Source organism: Macaca fascicularis, chromosome 7 (assembly GCF_037993035.2).
Source record: "Macaca fascicularis isolate 582-1 chromosome 7, T2T-MFA8v1.1".
In the NCBI taxonomy this organism is placed as follows: Eukaryota; Metazoa; Chordata; class Mammalia; order Primates; family Cercopithecidae; genus Macaca; species Macaca fascicularis.
Genome location: NC_088381.1, coordinates 169,858,439 through 169,875,881, shown reverse-complemented (window position 1 = coordinate 169,875,881; position 17,443 = coordinate 169,858,439). Strand labels below are relative to the sequence as shown.

At 48.7% G+C, this 17,443-nt stretch overlaps 1 protein-coding gene across 11 annotated transcripts in view; it reads right to left on the bottom strand.

Moving 5' to 3' along the window:
• PPP2R5C (protein phosphatase 2 regulatory subunit B'gamma) overlaps positions 1 to 16,278 on the bottom strand; it is a 166,428-nt gene extending 150,150 nt beyond the window's left edge. For 9 of the 11 annotated variants that reach the window (XR_012416140.1, XM_065518501.1, XM_065518504.1 and 6 more), the window contains exons 1-2: positions 16,082 to 16,278; positions 15,021 to 15,086 (exon numbers count right to left, since the gene is read on the bottom strand). Coding sequence is in view for 7 of the 11 variants with exons in the window: in XM_065518501.1 (XP_065374573.1) it covers positions 15,021 to 15,086; positions 16,082 to 16,108 (93 nt within the window). In the remaining 4 variants the exon portion in view is untranslated. Of the gene's footprint in view, positions 1 to 15,020; positions 15,087 to 16,081 lie in introns of those variants that run through there. The other 2 variants (XM_073998243.1, XM_073998241.1) reach the window with 1 other exon arrangement.
• Between the last annotated feature and the right edge of the window lie 1,165 nt (positions 16,279 to 17,443).

The following is a 17,443-nucleotide window of genomic DNA, read 5'->3' as shown; positions in this document are numbered from 1 at the left end:
CTAGCCTGGGCAATATAGTGAGACCCCTTTTCTCCATTAAAAAGAAAAAAATAGCCAGTTGTGGTGGCATGCACCTGTAGTCCCAGCTACTCAGGAAGCTGAGGCGAGAGGATAGCTTGAGCCCAGGAATTCAAGGCTGCAGTGAGCTATCATTGTACCATCGCACTCCAGTCTAGGTGACAGAATGAGACCCTGTCTCAACAAAAAGACAAGTGTCATAAAGGACGTGGAACAACAATTGGAACCCCTGTCTATCGTGGTGAGAATGTAAAATGGGGCAGCTGATATGGAAAACAGTTTGGTGGTTCTTCAGCAAGTTAAACTTAAAATTACCATCCAAAGCCAGGTACGGTGGCTCATGCTTGTAATCCCAACACTTTGGGAGGCCGAGATGGGAAGATCACCTGAGGCCAGAAGTTCGAGACCAGCCTGGCCAACATGGTGAAACCCCATCTCTACTAAGAATACAAAAATTAGCTGGGCATGGTGGTGTTTGCCTGTAATCCCAGCTACTTGGGAGGCTGAGGCAGGAGAACCGCTTGATCCCAGAAGTCAGAGGTTGCAGTGAGCTGAGATAGCGCCACTGCACTCCAGCCTGGGCAACAGAGTGAGACTATAGCAAACACACACACAAAAATGACCATCCATATGACCCAGCAATCTCACTCCTACGTATATACCCAAAAGAACTGAAAACAAAGTGTTCAAACAAAAATCTGTACACAATGTTCACAGCAGCATTATTCACAATAGCCAAAAGGTAGAAACAACTCAAATTTCCTCAACTGATGAAACGAAATGTGCTATATCCAAACAATAGAATATTAGCTATAAAAAGAAATGAGCGTTTGGGAGGCCAAGGCAGGCTGGTCATGAGGTCAGGAGATCGAGACCATCCTGGTCAACATGGTGAAACCCCCTCTCTACTAAAAATACAAAAATTAGCTGGGTGTGGTGGTGTACACCTGTAGTCCCAGCTACTCAGGAGGCTGAGGTGGGAGAATCGCTTGAACCTGGGAGGCGGAGGTTGCAGTGAGCCGAGATCATGCCATTGTACTCCAGCCTGGCAACAGAGCGAGACTCCATCTCAAAAAAAAAAAAAAAAAAGGGAATGAGGTATGACACTTGCTACAACATGGATGGACCCTGAAAGCATTCTGCGAAGTAAAAGAAGCCAGACACAGAAGGACAAATATTGCATGATTCCGTTTCTATGAACTATTCAGAATCGGCAAATTCATAGAGAGCAGACTGGTGGTTGCCAGAGGCTGGGGGAAGGGGAGTGAGGAGTGACTGCTAGTGTGAATGGGGTTTCCTTTTGGGGTGAGGGGGGCTTTCTGGAATAGGTGGTGGAGAGGGCTGCACTACCCTCAGCATCCTTGAGTCTTCTGGGCTTATGGTGACAACAGCAAGGGCCCCACGAAGCCAGGGAGACACACACGCTTTGGGAGGATCAGCTGTTCTCGGCGCAGAGAAGGCATTAGTGTTGGCTGAACGCGAAGTGAGAAACAACAGGTGTGCTTCCTCAGTTTAAGTGCTTACTCCTGAAATAAAAACTGGATATCTATCTTAAAGCGGTAAGAAATCGCTATAAAGAAGTATGATACTGTTTAGCGATCCGGCTTGGGCAACATCTGAAAAAAAGGACTTGATTCTTCCCCGTTTGCCCTCTTCTGGAATGCTGGTTACGGGGAGTTTTATTTTATTCTACCCACTCAGTGAGGGGAGAGATGACCTAGAATTTACTTTAGCCTCTTGATGTCTGGCTTAATGATGGGAAATTATTTTTCGAACTCAGCTTATCTGTCAAACCCAAATCAAAATAGTCGGCCTTTCCCGTCAGTAGAAGCCACTGAAAGTCGGTGGTCTCGGAGGGTTCCAAGAGAACACTGCGGCCCCCACCTGTCTGAACAGTGGCTGCACCCGAGCAGCAGCTGCATTTTCTAGGAGGAAGGCAGGGGTGGAGTGGATGGGGGGGCACAGTCTGAAATGCTATTTGAAACACTTGTTGGCCACTCAAATGGAAGCTACGGGAATAAAGAGGAAGTTGTTCCCTCCCCTTCCCAGAGCCTCTCCACTGAAGAGACACGGGGTCCCTGGAGGAGAAGGTGTCTATTGCCGTGAGGATCTGGGATTCTGGAGTCTGTGGCTGGGGGGAAGGATGTGGTGGGAGTGTCTGGAGAGGAGGGAAGATGAGGTGGCCAGTCCACATGGCAAGGCAAGGTGCTGCCCAGATGGGCCTTGAAATTATGCAGGAGTTCAGGTTCCCAGCCAGGGTAGATGAGCTGCTGGCCCTGAGCCCAGCCCCGCTGCCAGGCCCAGAGAGGGACAAAGGCAAAGGGCGTTGCCTGCCTCAGTGGTACGTGGCCCTCTCCCAAGTCTTCCCAACAAGCATGGCCACACTTCCTCCGGTAGAGGAAACAAGACACCAGAGGCGTCCCTCACGCTCAGGGACAACGCCCCATTAGTTTCTAACAGAGACACAGCAAGTCCAAGTGTCCAGGTGCCCTCACAGCGCAGAACCTTCCATGCAGCCAGGCAACAGCACCCCAATATATTTGGAGTAAAAAGGCAATCTGTGCAGCAGATACATGGATGTCTATTAGTCTCTCTACTTTGAAATATTTCATGGAAACAGCAAAATGGGCAACTGGATTTGTGACAAAGCCTCTCTCCTAGATGTTTTATCATGTAAGGGATTACCAAATGAAACAAGCCGTTCCTTCTCTTCATTTAAACACTGCAATTCTAAAAATTCACAACTAGATATAAGATATTTATTGTTCAGGTGGGCAGGGCCAAATCACTGATCTCTCAGTATCTCTTAGATGGTGAATAGAGTTAAACACAAAAGATACCTCTTGCACAGACCATAACTAGTACTGGTTTCAGATACGGGCCCAGGGACCCATAGCAGCAGCTTCTCCAAGTGCTGAACCTGATTTGGATTCCAGTAGGCTGGGGCTGGGGAAGCCACAGCCCATGAGCCACATCTGGCCTCCTGGTTATTTTTGTAAATAAAGTTTTATTGGCATACAGTCATGTCTATTTATCCACCTACTGTCTACGACTTCTCTCTTGCTGCAACAGCAAGAGTTAAGTAGTTGCAGTAGAGACCACGTGCCCCCCTAAAGCCTTGAATATTTACTATATGGCCCTTTACAGAAGAAGGTTTCCTGATTCTTGTGCCAGGACAACAGTTTCTGGATGAGAGGAAGAAATAATGGAAAACAGGACAGATTTCCCTGATCAAGTCCGATGATGCACTCACAATCAGCAAACCTCCTGAGCCTGCCTTACAAGTGACAGTGAAGGAAGAGGCAAGTTACGACCTCCAGTAATAAAAAGATCTGCGGAGGCAGTCACTGGTGCATCTCAGCATAGGAATAGTCAACAGATGCAACTTCCATCTGGCAACCACAAAGCAGGGTGGGGCTGCAGGGAGAAAGCAGGTGCTCTGTCCCTACAGAATCCCCCTGAGGCCACGCACTCGGAGACTGGGTATAGCAGAGGATAGGAGTGAGCTATGCAGCTGAAAAGGAGATTGATGTTAGGTCTGAATACTGATCTGTCCATAGCCACCTTATCCCCACACACCTCCTCTGCAGAACATCAGTAAACTGAGTGGTTGTGACAAGAAAAAGGGATTCTCCAAAGAAACCAGTCTGTCGAGGAAAAACTAAGGCTGCTAATGCAGGAGCCGGCACCTCAAAGCAAATTCTCTGCAGTTTAGTCTCTAGGGGCCAAAAGTCACAAGAGCCAGCTCTCAGCCAAGGCCTCTAAAGCAAGTGGTCAGCTGACAAGCCCGCCCGCGGCCAGCTGTGCCAGTGCCTCATCCTTGCCTGTGTGAACAAAGAAACCCTTCATCTGAGAAGCAGAGTCTTCCAGTTGGTCTCCTTGTTCAGCTCTTGCCCCTTGTTCCCACATAGCAAATAGGAAGATCCTCTTACTTCCCTACTCAAAACACCCTAGTGGCTTCCCTCAGAATAAAAACTCAAAGCCCAACTAGACTCAGTGGTTCATGCCTGTAATCCCTGCACTTTGGAAGGCCGAGGTAGGAGGATCGCTTGAGGCCAGGAGTTTCAGACTAGCCTGGGAGACACAGTGAGATCCCTTCTCTACAAAAAAGAAATACAAAAATCAGCTGGGCATGGTGGTACACACCTGTAGTCTCAGCCACTTGGGAGGCCGAGGCGGGAGGATTGCTCGAGCCCAGTAGTTCAAGGCTGCAGTGAGCTATGACTGCACTACGGCACTCCAGCCTGGGCAACAGAGTGAGACCCTGTCTCTAAAAACAAAACCCCAAAACAACTCCCCCTCCTCGCCAAAATCCCAAAACCCTGCGTAGGCAGGCTGTTTATAAGACCCTACCCCACCTTGTCTGTGCCCGGCTCCCTACCTCCATCCCTCCCGCTCTGCCTACCCTCACTTCTCCTTAGCCAACTGAACACCTGGCAGTGGACACGACACACTCACTTCCTCCATGGGGCCTGTGCACTACCTGCTGCCTCTGGCTGAGTGAATATCTTGCCCTAGATCTTTGCACTGTGGCCTCCTTCTTGACATTTACATTTCACTTTTCATGTCATCTGCTTGGTTAGACCATCCCTGACCCCTTGAAGCAGCCTCCCAATCTCCAGCAGAGGGGCTGCCAGAGGGTCCTGTCCACCAGCAGTGTGTGGAGCCATGTGAGGGGTTTTGGTTGTCACCATGGTGTTGAGATCCCCAGGGCCACTGCTCTGCAAAGGTGAGACGCTCTCACGCCCACTGTCACTAGTGCCCTGCGGAAAACACCTGCAGCACCGCACTCTGCTTTTGTGCCCTCACTGGAGGCACAGTCCACGAGTGCAGGAACTCTGCACTCTCCATGGTGCTCAGCACATGCCGGATCTCAGAATGAACCCGCTGGCTGACTGAGAATGAAGGAATCCCCTGGAGGGAAGCCGCAATGTCAGAGAAAACAGCCAAGATAAACAGGAACATGATACAGAGAGAGGGTATGATCCCTCCAGGGGACAGAAGGGGGACCTGACTCCAGAGCCCAGCCTCTGCCACACTGCACAGCTTCCCTGATCTGGACAGTGGCCCCATTCCTAATCAGCAGGACAGTCAAAGCGGCTGTGCTCTGTGAAGCAGGTCTGAGAACGGGAGGAAGATGAAGGGAGAACCTTGATTTCCGTATTATTTATTTATTTATCTATTTATTTTTTGAGACGGAGTTGCACTCTGTCACCCAGGCTGGAGTGCAGTGGTGCAATCTTGGCTCATTGCAACCTCTGCCTCCCGGGTTCAAGGGATTCTCCTGCCTCAGCCTGCTGAATAGCTGGGACAGCAGGCACATGCCACCGTGCTTGGCTAATTTTATTTTTTATTTTTTTAAAAAAATTTTTAGTAGAGATGGGGTTTCACCATGTTGGCCAGGCTGGTCTTGAACTCCTGACCTTAGGTGATCTGCCCGACTCGGCCTCCCAAAGTGCTAGGATTACAGGCGTGAGCCACTGCACCCAGCTGTATTACTGTATTTTTTAACCATGTGTGTTTTGGCCCCAAAATAAATAAATAAATAAGAGAAAATGTCTATAAAAGACTAGGAGGACAAAAGGTCTTAACCGCTCTTGGGTCTGTCCAGGTCCCACTCTTATGGGCAATGCAGTCTTTCTCATATGGGTATCAGGTGTAGGCCAACCACAGACCAAACAGCAGACAGGGCCTCCCTCCCATCTCACCACACACTCCCTCTTCTTCTCACTCTTCTCTTTTGCCAATATATGCCTTCTCTTCCTTTAAATTTAACCTTAAATTTGATATTTCATATGAAGAGTGATAGCTAACAAAATACGTTAAACTAAATTAAATACACTCACATAAGAATTATTTTGGAAAATACTGTTAGGGTCTGAAGTAGCTCTGTCCAACAGAACTTTCTGTGAAGCTGCAAATGTTCCACATCTGCTGGTCCACAGAGTAGCTGCTGGCCACATGTGGCTACTGAGCATCTGAAATGTGGCCTGTGCAACTGAGGGACTGAATTATTTACATAATTTTAACTTTCATTAATTTAAATTTAAATTTAAAATAGCCATATGCAGCAAACAATGAACATCTTGGCCAGGGCAGGTCTAACCCCTTCAGAGCCCCTTAGTACTTTGATTTTACTACTGGGCAATGCCAGCCCTTGGTCAGAGCTAACACCTGCAGGCTGCAGGGTATCTGAAATTAATCTCTTGAGGGCCATTTTTGTTGTTGTTGCTGTTGAGGTGGAGTCTCACTCTGTCACCCAGGCTGGAGTACAGTGGTGCGATCTCAGCTCACTGCAACCTCTGCCTCCCAGGTTCAAGCGATTCTCATGCCTCAGCCTCCCGAGTAGCTGGGATTACAGGTGCCTGCCACTGCGCCCAGCTAATTTTTGTAGTTTTAGAGGAGATGGGGTTTCACCATCATGGCCAGGCTGGTCTTGAACTCCTGACCTCGTGACCCACCCGCCTGGGCCTCCCAAATTGCTGGGATTATAGGCATGAGCCACCGCGCCCGGCCGCTCAATCTTATATTAAAAAAACATATACCAGACAGTGTGGTGGCACGCACCTGTAATCCCAGCTACTTGGGAGGCTGGGGCAGGAGAACAGCTTGAATCCGGGAGGCGGAGGTTGTGGTGAGCCAAGATCGCGCCACTGCACTCCAGTCTGGGTGACAGTGTGAGACTCCATCTCAAACACACACACACACACACACACAAGATGAAGAAAAAGCCAAATGTCCTTAATAAAGCAATTTTTTCCCCTTCTGGAGAGCTTAATTTCCAGGCTTGTTCTCTCACTCCCCCAGGTGGAGAACATGAAGATGACAATGTTGTCTGGGTTTGGGAAGCAGCACTTGTTTCACTGCAGGAGCACTGGAGAGTCTCTGCTTAACACAACACACTGATAGGAACGTGCGAGGTGCTTAGATAGGACGTTGTGCTAAACCAGACACCGCTGTGCCCTGCCCTTCGGCAGGTACCCAGTGTTTTAGGAAACACTGGAGACCTGTCTTCAAATGGAAATATTCCAGATGAATCTTCCTGTGATTTAGGAAAACATCACCGCATTTCATGTTGGTGGCAGACGGACTCACTCAGCTCCGCTAAGGATGCAGGTGGAAACCCTTCCACCATCACATGGCAGGGCCATAAGCTGCTGTTCACCCTGCTGTTGCTTTAATGTAGCAACTTTGAGCATCTTTCTTGAACTGGAAAACTTCAGATTTCATATCATTTGCTTGATGAGCTCTTTCTAGAATTGCATATACCGTAGCGAAGCTTTTACTGAAAGAGGGAGAGGAATGCTGATCTTATCTACTGGCCTTAACCATAATACACACCCTAGGATCCACTGGCTTTCTGGAGCTCCATAATTTAGTGGTGAGCCTGTGTCTGCTTAGATGCTTTAAAGCATCTGATTTTCTCACCCAAAACTCCAGGTGGCTCTTTACATGAAATGGCTTCCATCTTGTCCCATCCACTCAAGGACAACAAGATCTAACTGAATGGGGGCCAAGTTACTCCTAAGTATACTGGATGTCCAGAAGCAACAGGTGCTACACTTCAAAAATGATGGGAACGGCCAATACTTCCGTTCCTAACAGGTCAATACTTCCTTATTCTTTTTTATCTCCTCAATCCTCAACACAGTGCTCGCACAGAACAAGACGTGCTCAAAACAAAACCTATCTTATAAAACACATTAAATAGATATGTAACTATGCTCTGAGAAACATTCCCAAAATAAATTTAAATTAAGATATACAAAGCACAAAAGATCACAGGGAAACCTTTACAGTCACTGCCACATACCAACATTTAACAACAGACTGCACAAATGATGCTGGTGCCTTCGATTATAACACCATATTTTTATGGTATCTTTTCTATGTTTAGATACACAAATGCTTGCCATTGTGTTACAGGTGCCTACAGGGTTCAGTACAATGACATGCTGCACAGGTGTGTAGCCTGGAGTGACAGGCTATTCCCTAGGCCCTAGGTGTGTAGCAGACTGTACCACCTGTTTGTGTTAAGCACATGCCATCATGTTTACAAAATGACAACATCGCCTAACAGCGGAGCTCTCCGAATGTACCCCCCTCATTAAGCGATGCGTAACTGTATTTAAATGGAAATCCTATTTTGAAATGCTTTAATTAAAATAAGATCTTATGAGGTTATACTTTTTACCACTGACCTTTTAACCATGATCTTATGAGACTACACTTTTTTCCACTAAGTATGTAAAAGAAAACTAAGAAAAAACCAAAATACTCTAGTTTTTAAATTTTTCACAAGACATTAGAAAAAGACCTAAATACCATAATCTTCTGCTTTAGAATAATGTTATTTATTTAAAATGAATTACACTGAATAAAAATTCTACATTAAAATTCCCTTATTGGATCAAAAAAGTGATATATAAGCCTCTTAATAAACAAGTTGTTTTATTGTTGTTGCTAATTTACAGTATCAGAAAAATCAGCAACCTAACTGATTTGAAGCTCTCCTTTTCAGTACTTTCAGAACCCACCAACTCAATACTTCTTGACTCTAGGTCCTAATATATACGGCAAGACCAAAGAAGAATCAAACTCAACTGATGCCTTCGAGGACTGAATCTAGCTAGGAAGGCAAGTCACAGGGGAACAAAGGTCATCTAACACAGTATACGTGGCAGAGAACTATGCACAGCCAGCCACTGGTCTAGTAAGTAATTGCTATAAGCATTTAAAAGATGGAAAACGCACAGTCCAAGATGGTGAGAAACAGCTTCACTGACGTTTCTGGATAGATGAGCTTAAGTTGGAGCTACAAAGATGAAAGGGGCCGGGCACGGTGGCTCATGCCTATAATCCCAGCACTTTGGGAGGCTGAGGAGGGCAGATCACGAGGTCAGGCGATCCAGACCATCCTGGCTAACACGGTGAAACCCCATCTCTACTAAAAATACAAAAAAATGAGCTGGGTGTGGTGGCAGGCGCCTGTAGTCCCAGCTACTTGGGAGGCTGAGGCAGGAGAATGGCATGAACCTGGGAGGCAGAACTTGCAGTGAGCCAAGATTGCGCCACTGCACTCCAGCCTGGGTGACACAGCGAGACTCCATCTCCAAAAAAAAAAAAAAAAAAAAAAAAACCCACACACAAAAAAAACGATGAAAGGAGTCAGATGGCCAGCAGAGGATGGGGGAAGAGTATTCTAAAACAGTGGTTCTCAAAGTGTGGTCTGGGGACCGGAGGGTGTCCCTTGACCCTTTCAGGGGTCCACAAGGTCAAAACTGCTTTTATGATAACATGAAGACGTGATTTGCCCTTTAAAGTGTCATTATGGGGAGTTTTTCACAGGCTACACATACAAAATCAGAACAGCTTGCGTGCAGGGGCAGACAGCTACCTTCGACAGAGCCAGATGTTAAAGAGATTTGCAAAAACAGAGCCATGCCACTTTTCTCAGCAAATTAAAAAAAAAATTATTTCCACATAAATGTTTTTTATGCCAACATGTGATGGGTGTTATTGTTATTATTAGCTGAACTATTTAAAAACTTTCAGCTTTAATTTCTAAGGAAAAATATCAGTATATATACATAACCCACTAAATAAAAGCTCTTTGGGGTGCTCGATCATTTTGAAGAGTATAAAGGAGTGATCCCCCTTCTGTGTAAGCACTCACTGCTGTTCTAAAGGAAATACAATGCTGAGATGTATATGTGCCAGGCATGGTTTGTAAGCAAATGTACATACTCCATAGTGCAGTGGCTCAACAGGGGGCGATTTGATCCTCCAGGAGATGTTAGGCAATGTCTGGAGGCATTTTGGTCGTCACACTTGGTGGGGGCCGTGGGCCACTGGCATTGAGGGGTAAGGCCCGGGACGCTGGTGAATGTCCTACAAAGTACAGGGCCACTGGGCAGCCCCGCGACAAAACATCTGGCCCCACAGTCAAGTATTCCGATTGGAACCCTTGGTCTAGAGCGGTGGAGGTCACAAAGGAGGTACCTGGGGTCCACCGACCTTGCAGCTTGTGATGTAGGACGGGAATGGGGGCTAGAGGAGGGAGCCACTTAAGGAAGAACCCACCACTCTCTCATGCCCCAAGGGCAGCAAGCTCAGGACAGCTGCTTGCTAACAACCCCAAAGCTCAGGGCTGCGCTGCGGCTGCAGTGGCTGCGGGGATGGATCCGCCCTGCAGCCCCTCTTTCCCATGCCCCTGGGCTCTAAAGAAAGACCATGGGGAGGCGCTGGGAAGAGTGAGCCAAGACGCGGCAATTAAAAGCAAAGGATTCCATTTGCTCCATAATCATTACATATGAATTTCAAAAAGATGTTTAAAGTATTATTTCTCTTGGTCTTCTCTGGGTTTCACTGAAGTTCAGCTTAGGGTTATATGGGAAAAGCTGGGAAAAGACTGACGGAAGCGAAGGCATGGGAGGTTCCAGCGCAAGCCCCAAGCTCGGAAGTGAGCCTGCAGGGTGCCAGGAGCCCTCCTTGGAGGGGTCATACCGAACAAAAGGACTGTCCTTGTCTTCCTCCCACTAGCTCAGGTGAAAACTTGCTACAGAGACTGTGAAAAGAAGGAGTATTTCTTGCAAAGATATTTTTCATAAAAATGTTGTTAACATTTAATGGGTGTATTATTAGATAAATATTTTTTAAATTTCAGTTTTAATTTCTAAAAAAATTACTCCTCGCCTAGCGCCTATGCGACCCGAGGCGACTGTCAGTCTCCCTAGGTCTAGACCATCAGAGTGGTGGCACCGGAATGTAAAGGGAGAGATTATAACAGGAAAAAAGTTGTTACTAAAGGTAGAAGGTGGCAAAGCTAGCTAAGGAGTTGGAGAGAGGATTGTTCTTTCTCTTCAGCAACAGATATTATGTAAGAGTTGCTGTAGAGACTTTCAAACAAAACTCAGCTGAAGCAGGTGTAAAATACATGACAATACTCAAACAACCTTTAATGTGTTTAAAACAAATCACTTTACAAAAAGCATGAACACTTTTAAAAATGTAACATTGGACACAGTACACAAACTTAAAAGAAACAACACCCACCTATGGTCTGATCTTACAAAATGGACTTGAAGAATCTCAGAGCAATTTATTAACATTCCAAATAATCAGAAAATGTGCCTAGTTATGTTTCCACAGATTTGAATGTTACACTGAGAACAGATGCTCAAAAGTGAGTCTCCTTTGTTAATCTCCACAGAATTTTCCAACTTCAGGTGACCCATGAGCCCATTTGTTGCCTCGTTCCTTAGACTTCCTATGAAATAAATCAGCAATAAGGAGTGGGAAGAAACTTTTATTTCCAGGACACATGTACATAAGCAACAAGTCAAAATTAACCATTCTATCTGAAAGAGAAGAAACATGTACCAACACATGTCATTCAAAGAGAAGTTTCTAGAACAAGGCAAAAGTTACAGGGCAGCAGTTATGACCTTTGACAGAATTTTGCTACACTGAAAGATACAGCCTGCCATACCTGCAGGGAAAATGTCTTTCAAGAAGGATAGCACCCCATCTGTCCCATACATTTAAAAAGAGCCTAATCTTAAACTCATCCAATCATTTTAGGGATGAGAAAACAGGGTCACACAAATTAGGTGACATCATTTATGACAAAGCAAGAATCGGCATGTTTATTTTCTAACCCCCAGGCTGAAATATTTTCCACTCTACCACTCTATCCTATACTCCAGGACTTTATCTTTCTTACTGAAAAACCCAAACCATCAAATATCCCCTTGTTCTACCCAAGAATTGTTCTGCAACATACGCCACCTGCTTTCTTGCTTTCTATGAGGCTGAAGAATAGCCAGGCAGGATTTTATTATACGGATTTGCCATATACTTGAAGTAGTGTGTTACGTCAATCAGAGGCCAGCTTCTTGAATGCTTTCTCTGTTGGGATTATTTCCATGCCGTCTGGCTGCTCTGCCCTGGGCAGGTCCCTGCTTTGCACATCTCTTAAGGCTGTGAAGCCCCAAGTAGGGTAACTGTCCCATCAGAAGGTGAGTTCACTGGGTAATGGGAGCAACTGCTCATTGTGAAGGTGACATGATGTTAAAAGGCTTGAAAGGGGCTGGGCGTGGTGACTGACATCTGTAATCCCAGCACTTTGGGATGCTGAGGTGGGCGGATCACCTGAGGTCAGGAGTTTGAGACTAGCCTGGCCAACATGGTAAAACCCTGTCTCTACTAAAAATACACACACACACACATAAATTAGCTGGGCATGGTGGTGGGAACCTGTAATCCCAGCTACTTGGGAGGCTGAGGCAGGAGGATCACTTGAACCCGGGAGGTGGAGGCTGCAGTGAGCCAAGATCACACCATTGCACTCCAGCATGGGAACAAGAGCAAAACTCGGTCTCAAAAATAAAATAAAATAAAATAAAAGGGCTTGAAAGCAGCATGGGACTGTCAAGCCTATTTAAACCGTTCAGGTTAAAATATTCAAGTTAAGAGTAATACTGAAAGAGAGGAGAGGGAAAAAGTGTGCAATAATGGTTTAATTCACCTGCATGAGTCAATCATATTTGGTAAGTGGGTGGAACTAGAAGTGAAGCAGTCAGCTGAAGACTGAGGGGAAAAAAAACAATAATAAAAAAGTTAAGGGTCAACTCAAAGGTCAAATGAACAGAAGTGTCCCAATTTGTATTCCTGAAAAACAATTTACACAGTGATCTGCCAAGTGTCAAGCTTAATATGCCATGTTGCCTCTGGTATCCTTATAAGGCAGCAGTGAAGGGCCCAACATTTCAGTATTTTTCAGTGGTAATTTCAAGCTCTGTAGCTCCAGCTCTTAGACAGTAGCACTAGAAAAAATACAAAAAGACAAGTGGGGCATCATACTCAGGCACTGCAGGCTACACCGCAGGTCTTACATGGCTGGCAAACTGCTTTCAAAACACACATTTCACATAGTAGTGGTTTTGGTATCTTTGAGTTACTGACAGACTTTTCAGGTTTAAACTTAACATTATTCATCCTTACAGCCAGGATCTTCCTACTAAAAATAGGAATAAATGAAATATACACACTGATGCTCCTATCCCTAAAGTAAGAGGATATAGGTACGTTAGCAAGAAAGTTATGGGGAGAAGAAATCTTAGCAGTTTTAATGAAAGATCAAAAGACCAAAAAAAAAAAAAAGGCATATCGCATACACCTCCATGAAGCACCTACGTTTCATCTTCATCTAAACGAATTTAGTCAAAAGGGTGACAGGGAAGAAATAAGCAAGTGAAATCCAAGCATGGCATAGTAAACCTCAGTTGTCTGCTATAAAGACAGGGAGGGACAGACTGGCACAAATGATCCTAACTATTGACATTTAAGGAACCTTTTGGATTTCTGCTTTTTGCTTTGGGGAGGGCAACAGATTTGCTGGAATAAACCACCTGCTGAAGAGGAGGGAGGTTCAGAATACACCAAGTGATAGAAAAGAGAGAACGCAGAGCTAAAAAAAAGTCCACTGCAGATCATCGCCAGTTCACTGTGCTTCCCAGACAGAACTGAACTCATTCTAATTTGGCTTACAGGAGGAAGTCTGACACTGGCAAATAAATGTCGTTTGTGATAAGACTGGGACCTCAATGATCCAGCTCTGGAGAAATGACACTCTATTAAGCCAATTATCTGCTACCCATGGATTCAAAAGGACCCATCAGCTCTGCCTGGGTCCACGCAGCTCCTGAACCCTTGGCCCCAGGTGCTCCAGTTCAACAATAAATCACAAGGAAGAAAAGGCAAAGGAAAGTGGTGACTCTGCAAATCCTCTGAAGGCACTTCACGGTGTGAAGGAACAGTATCAACCTTGTTCAAGTAGATGCAGTCCTCACTTGGCATTCCAGCTGTTCCTCAATGAGGCCAAAGCCAAGAGGCAAAGAAATTCACAAGTGGCCAATGCACGCGCGTGCACGCACGCAGGCGCGCACACACACACATACAGAATGTGAACAACAATAACATATCAAAATCAGGTAAATTTTTCAAATACCAACATTACGGGGGAAAGAGGCCAAGGAATCATCAACAGAAATAGGGAGCTAGCCCAGGACGTCAGTAGCAGAGATAGTATGAAGGAAAACAAAGGTGATGGAAGAAAAAGAACCAACCACTGAGTCGCCTGGCAGCTTGCAAAGAAGTGGCGGTGGCGGGGGATGACCCTAAAGCTAAAAGCAACATAGCAACACCCACCATAGACCCCATAACACCAACCTATACAGGAGGGCTGCTGGGTTTGAGGTGTGGGAAATGAACTTAAAAATACCAGTTCCAGGCTGGGCACAGTGGCTCAGGCCTATAATTCCAGCACTTTGGGAGGCTGAGGTGGGCAGGTCACGAGGTCAGGAGTTCAAGACCAGCCTGACCAACATGGTGAAACCCCATCTCTAATAAAAATACAAAAATTAGCCGGGCATGGTGGTGGGCACCTGTAATCCCAGCTACTCAGGAGGCTGAGGCAGGAGAATCGCTTGAACTCAGGAGGCAGAAGTTGCAGTGAGCTGAGATCGAGCCACTGCACTCCAGCCTGGGTGGCAGAGTGAGACTCCATTAAAAAAAAAAAATTAGCTGCATGTGGTGGCATGTGCCTGTGGTCCCAGCTACTTGGGAGGCTGAGGTAAGAGGATCACTTGAGCCTGGGAGGTGAGGGGTAGCAGTGAGCAGAGATTGAGCCACTGCACTCCAGCCTGGGTGACAAAGTGAGACCCAGTCTCAAAAACAAACAAACAAAATACCCCCAAAAGACCCACAAACCAACTCCATAGGCAAGCACAATTTTCATAAAATCATTAATAGTTTTCCAAAGCAAAACAGTAAATACCTAAACAACTAAAATTGAGGGTTATGAAAGACACCACAAAAAAAAAAAAAAACCTCACAGAGAGAAGCATTTTAGAAGATTCTAGGCTTTATCACTCTCAGTTTTTCTACCTTAAGTTAAAAGCTGTGTATGAAATACAAAGTCAATATTTGATGACAGTTACCTCTGATTCTACTGTGTCTTGTCCTTCTTTTGAACTTTTTCCACTCTTTCCTGCTTTTGGTGATTCCTGGTAAACATCAAGCAAAGGCAATTAGTCTTCTCACTTTTTAGACAGGTAAATATCAGATAAGCCAAATGCAGTTTTAAAAGTGATTTATTTATACAACTTAACTAGAGCTTCTGATATTTTTATTTCATCCCATTAGGAAATTCTAAATCACATTGTTTAGGATTCCAACAGTGCAATGCCCCCCACCCCCCATTCAGATTCCTTTCGTTTTATCTGCATTTGAGGTTGAAAACTTCAAGCAGAAAACAGATATATCCAATTTTACACAGTGCTTCTGGCATTTTGAGATCCATATCACATCCCTTTCTTCCTTCCCACCCTAAACCCTATGAGTGAGGATTTCTGGGGTGATAATGAAACGCTACAGAGCTCCACCTGAAGCAGAAACATACCCGCCCCCCTCGAATGCAAACGCAGCACCCTTGCTCGCAGCCCTCACCGCCGCCGCCACCCAGGATAATAATAGTGTTTGAGAGCCTCACAGCGTCCCTCTGGGGCGGCACAGAATTCCTTACCAGCTTTCAGCGGGGTCCCTTCCCGCTCCCTTTCCCCCGTCCAGGGGTCCCTCCCCAGGAGTCTACAGCCCCCATCCCTGAAGCTCCTTTCCGGGAGACTGCGAGGCTGCGAAACCCCTCGGCGGCCGCACCTGCCCGCCCAGGCCCACGGCGCGCTGTCGGGGGCCGGCGCCCCTCCGACCCTCTCCCCGGGCCGCGCCCTCCCTCCACGCTCAACCCCGGCCCGTCACGAAGGTCCCCGCGGCCCGGGCCTGGGCCCCGCGGTTCCGGCGCGATCCCCGGGCTCCCCGCCCCCACCAGGCTTGAGGGCGAGAGAAGCCAGGGGATGCCTGGCCCGGCCGCCCTCGGGGACGGGGAGCCCGCGGTGTCGGGCGGGGAGGCTGAGCCGGGGCCCGGGCGCAGGACCCCGGTGCCGTCGCGCCCTCCCGCGGCAGTCCCTCCCCGCTACCTCCGTCCCGCGGCCGGGCCCGGACTCACTTTCTCCTTCTTGTTTTTATTCGGCATGGCTGGAGCGGGCCACCTCCGCCGCCGCCGCCCCTGCCGCCGCCTGCCCCCGCAGCAGCAGCGCCCCCACCCCGGCCGTCGCGCCCCCGCGGCCGCCGCCGCCGCCGCCGCCGCCGCCGCCCGGGGACTGAGTCGTTCGCTCGCTCTCGCTTCCCCTTTTCCAGGCTCCCAAAGGCTGCGGCAGCCGCGGCGGCGGCGGCGGCGGCGGCGGCAGCGGCGGCGGCGTCTCTCCGCCCCTCCCCCGGCCGGCCCGCCCCGCCCCTCCCCACCCCCGGCCGGCCGCCCCGCCCGCTCGCCTCTCGCCCCGCCCCCGCGCCCGGGCCCGCCCCGCTGCCCTCAACAGCGCCCTGCCATTGGTCGACGCGCCCCCACGTGCCCTAACGCTCCCCGCTCCCCCCACCCTCTCCGCGCGACCCGTTCACACCCGCGCTCTCCGTCGCGAGTCGCCGCGAGCCGGCCTAAGGCAGGCCGCGGCCTCAGGGCACGGGCCTGGCCGCAGAGCAGAGCCGAGCCAAGTCAGGGGAGGGAGCGTGTGGCTGCGATTGCGGTGATAGGGCCGTGGCCCGCTGTGGAGGCGCAAGACAGAGCGTGAGACGTAGGAAATGCACATTTGAAATGTATGGCAACAACTTCTGCAGCCGGCGAGGCGTGAACCGCGGCCTCCTGGCCTCGCCCCCTCACCGCCGCAGGTCTCGCTGCAGTCAAGAGTGCCCCGCACGCTTTGCACTGAGGCGCACAGAGAGGCCCGGGAACCGAGAGAGCGGCTGTTTCGCGGGACCCCGCTAGGCCCCGCCTCCCCTCCCCTCCCTCCCTCTCCTCCCCTCCCTCCCTCTCCTCCCCTCCCTCCCTCTCCTCCCCTCCCTCCCTCTCCTCCCCTCAACCAGTCCCCAACCTCTCCCCTCCCCTCCCCTCCTCTCTCCTCCCCTCAACCAGCCCCCAACCTCTCCCCTCCCGTTCCCTGCCCTCCCCTCCCCTCAACCAGCCCCCAACCCCTCCCCTCCCCTCGACCAGCCCTTCCCCTCGACCGGCCCCTCCCCCCGACCGGCCCCTCCCCTCGACCGGCCCCTCCTCTCGACCGGCTCCTCCCCTCGACCAACCCCTCCCCTCGACCAACCCCTCCCCTCGACCAACCCCTCCCCTCGACCAGCCCCTCCCCTCGACCGGCTCCTCCTCTTGAATAGCCCCTCCCCTCACCAGCTCCACCGTCCGTAGATCCTCCCTCGAGGTCCCGCCCATCCGACAGGCCCGTCCCTCCCTAGTTGGTCCCGCCCTCCGCAGTTTCTCTCGTAAGGTCCCGCCTACCCGACAGCCCCGCCCTTTCCTGGTTGGTCCCGC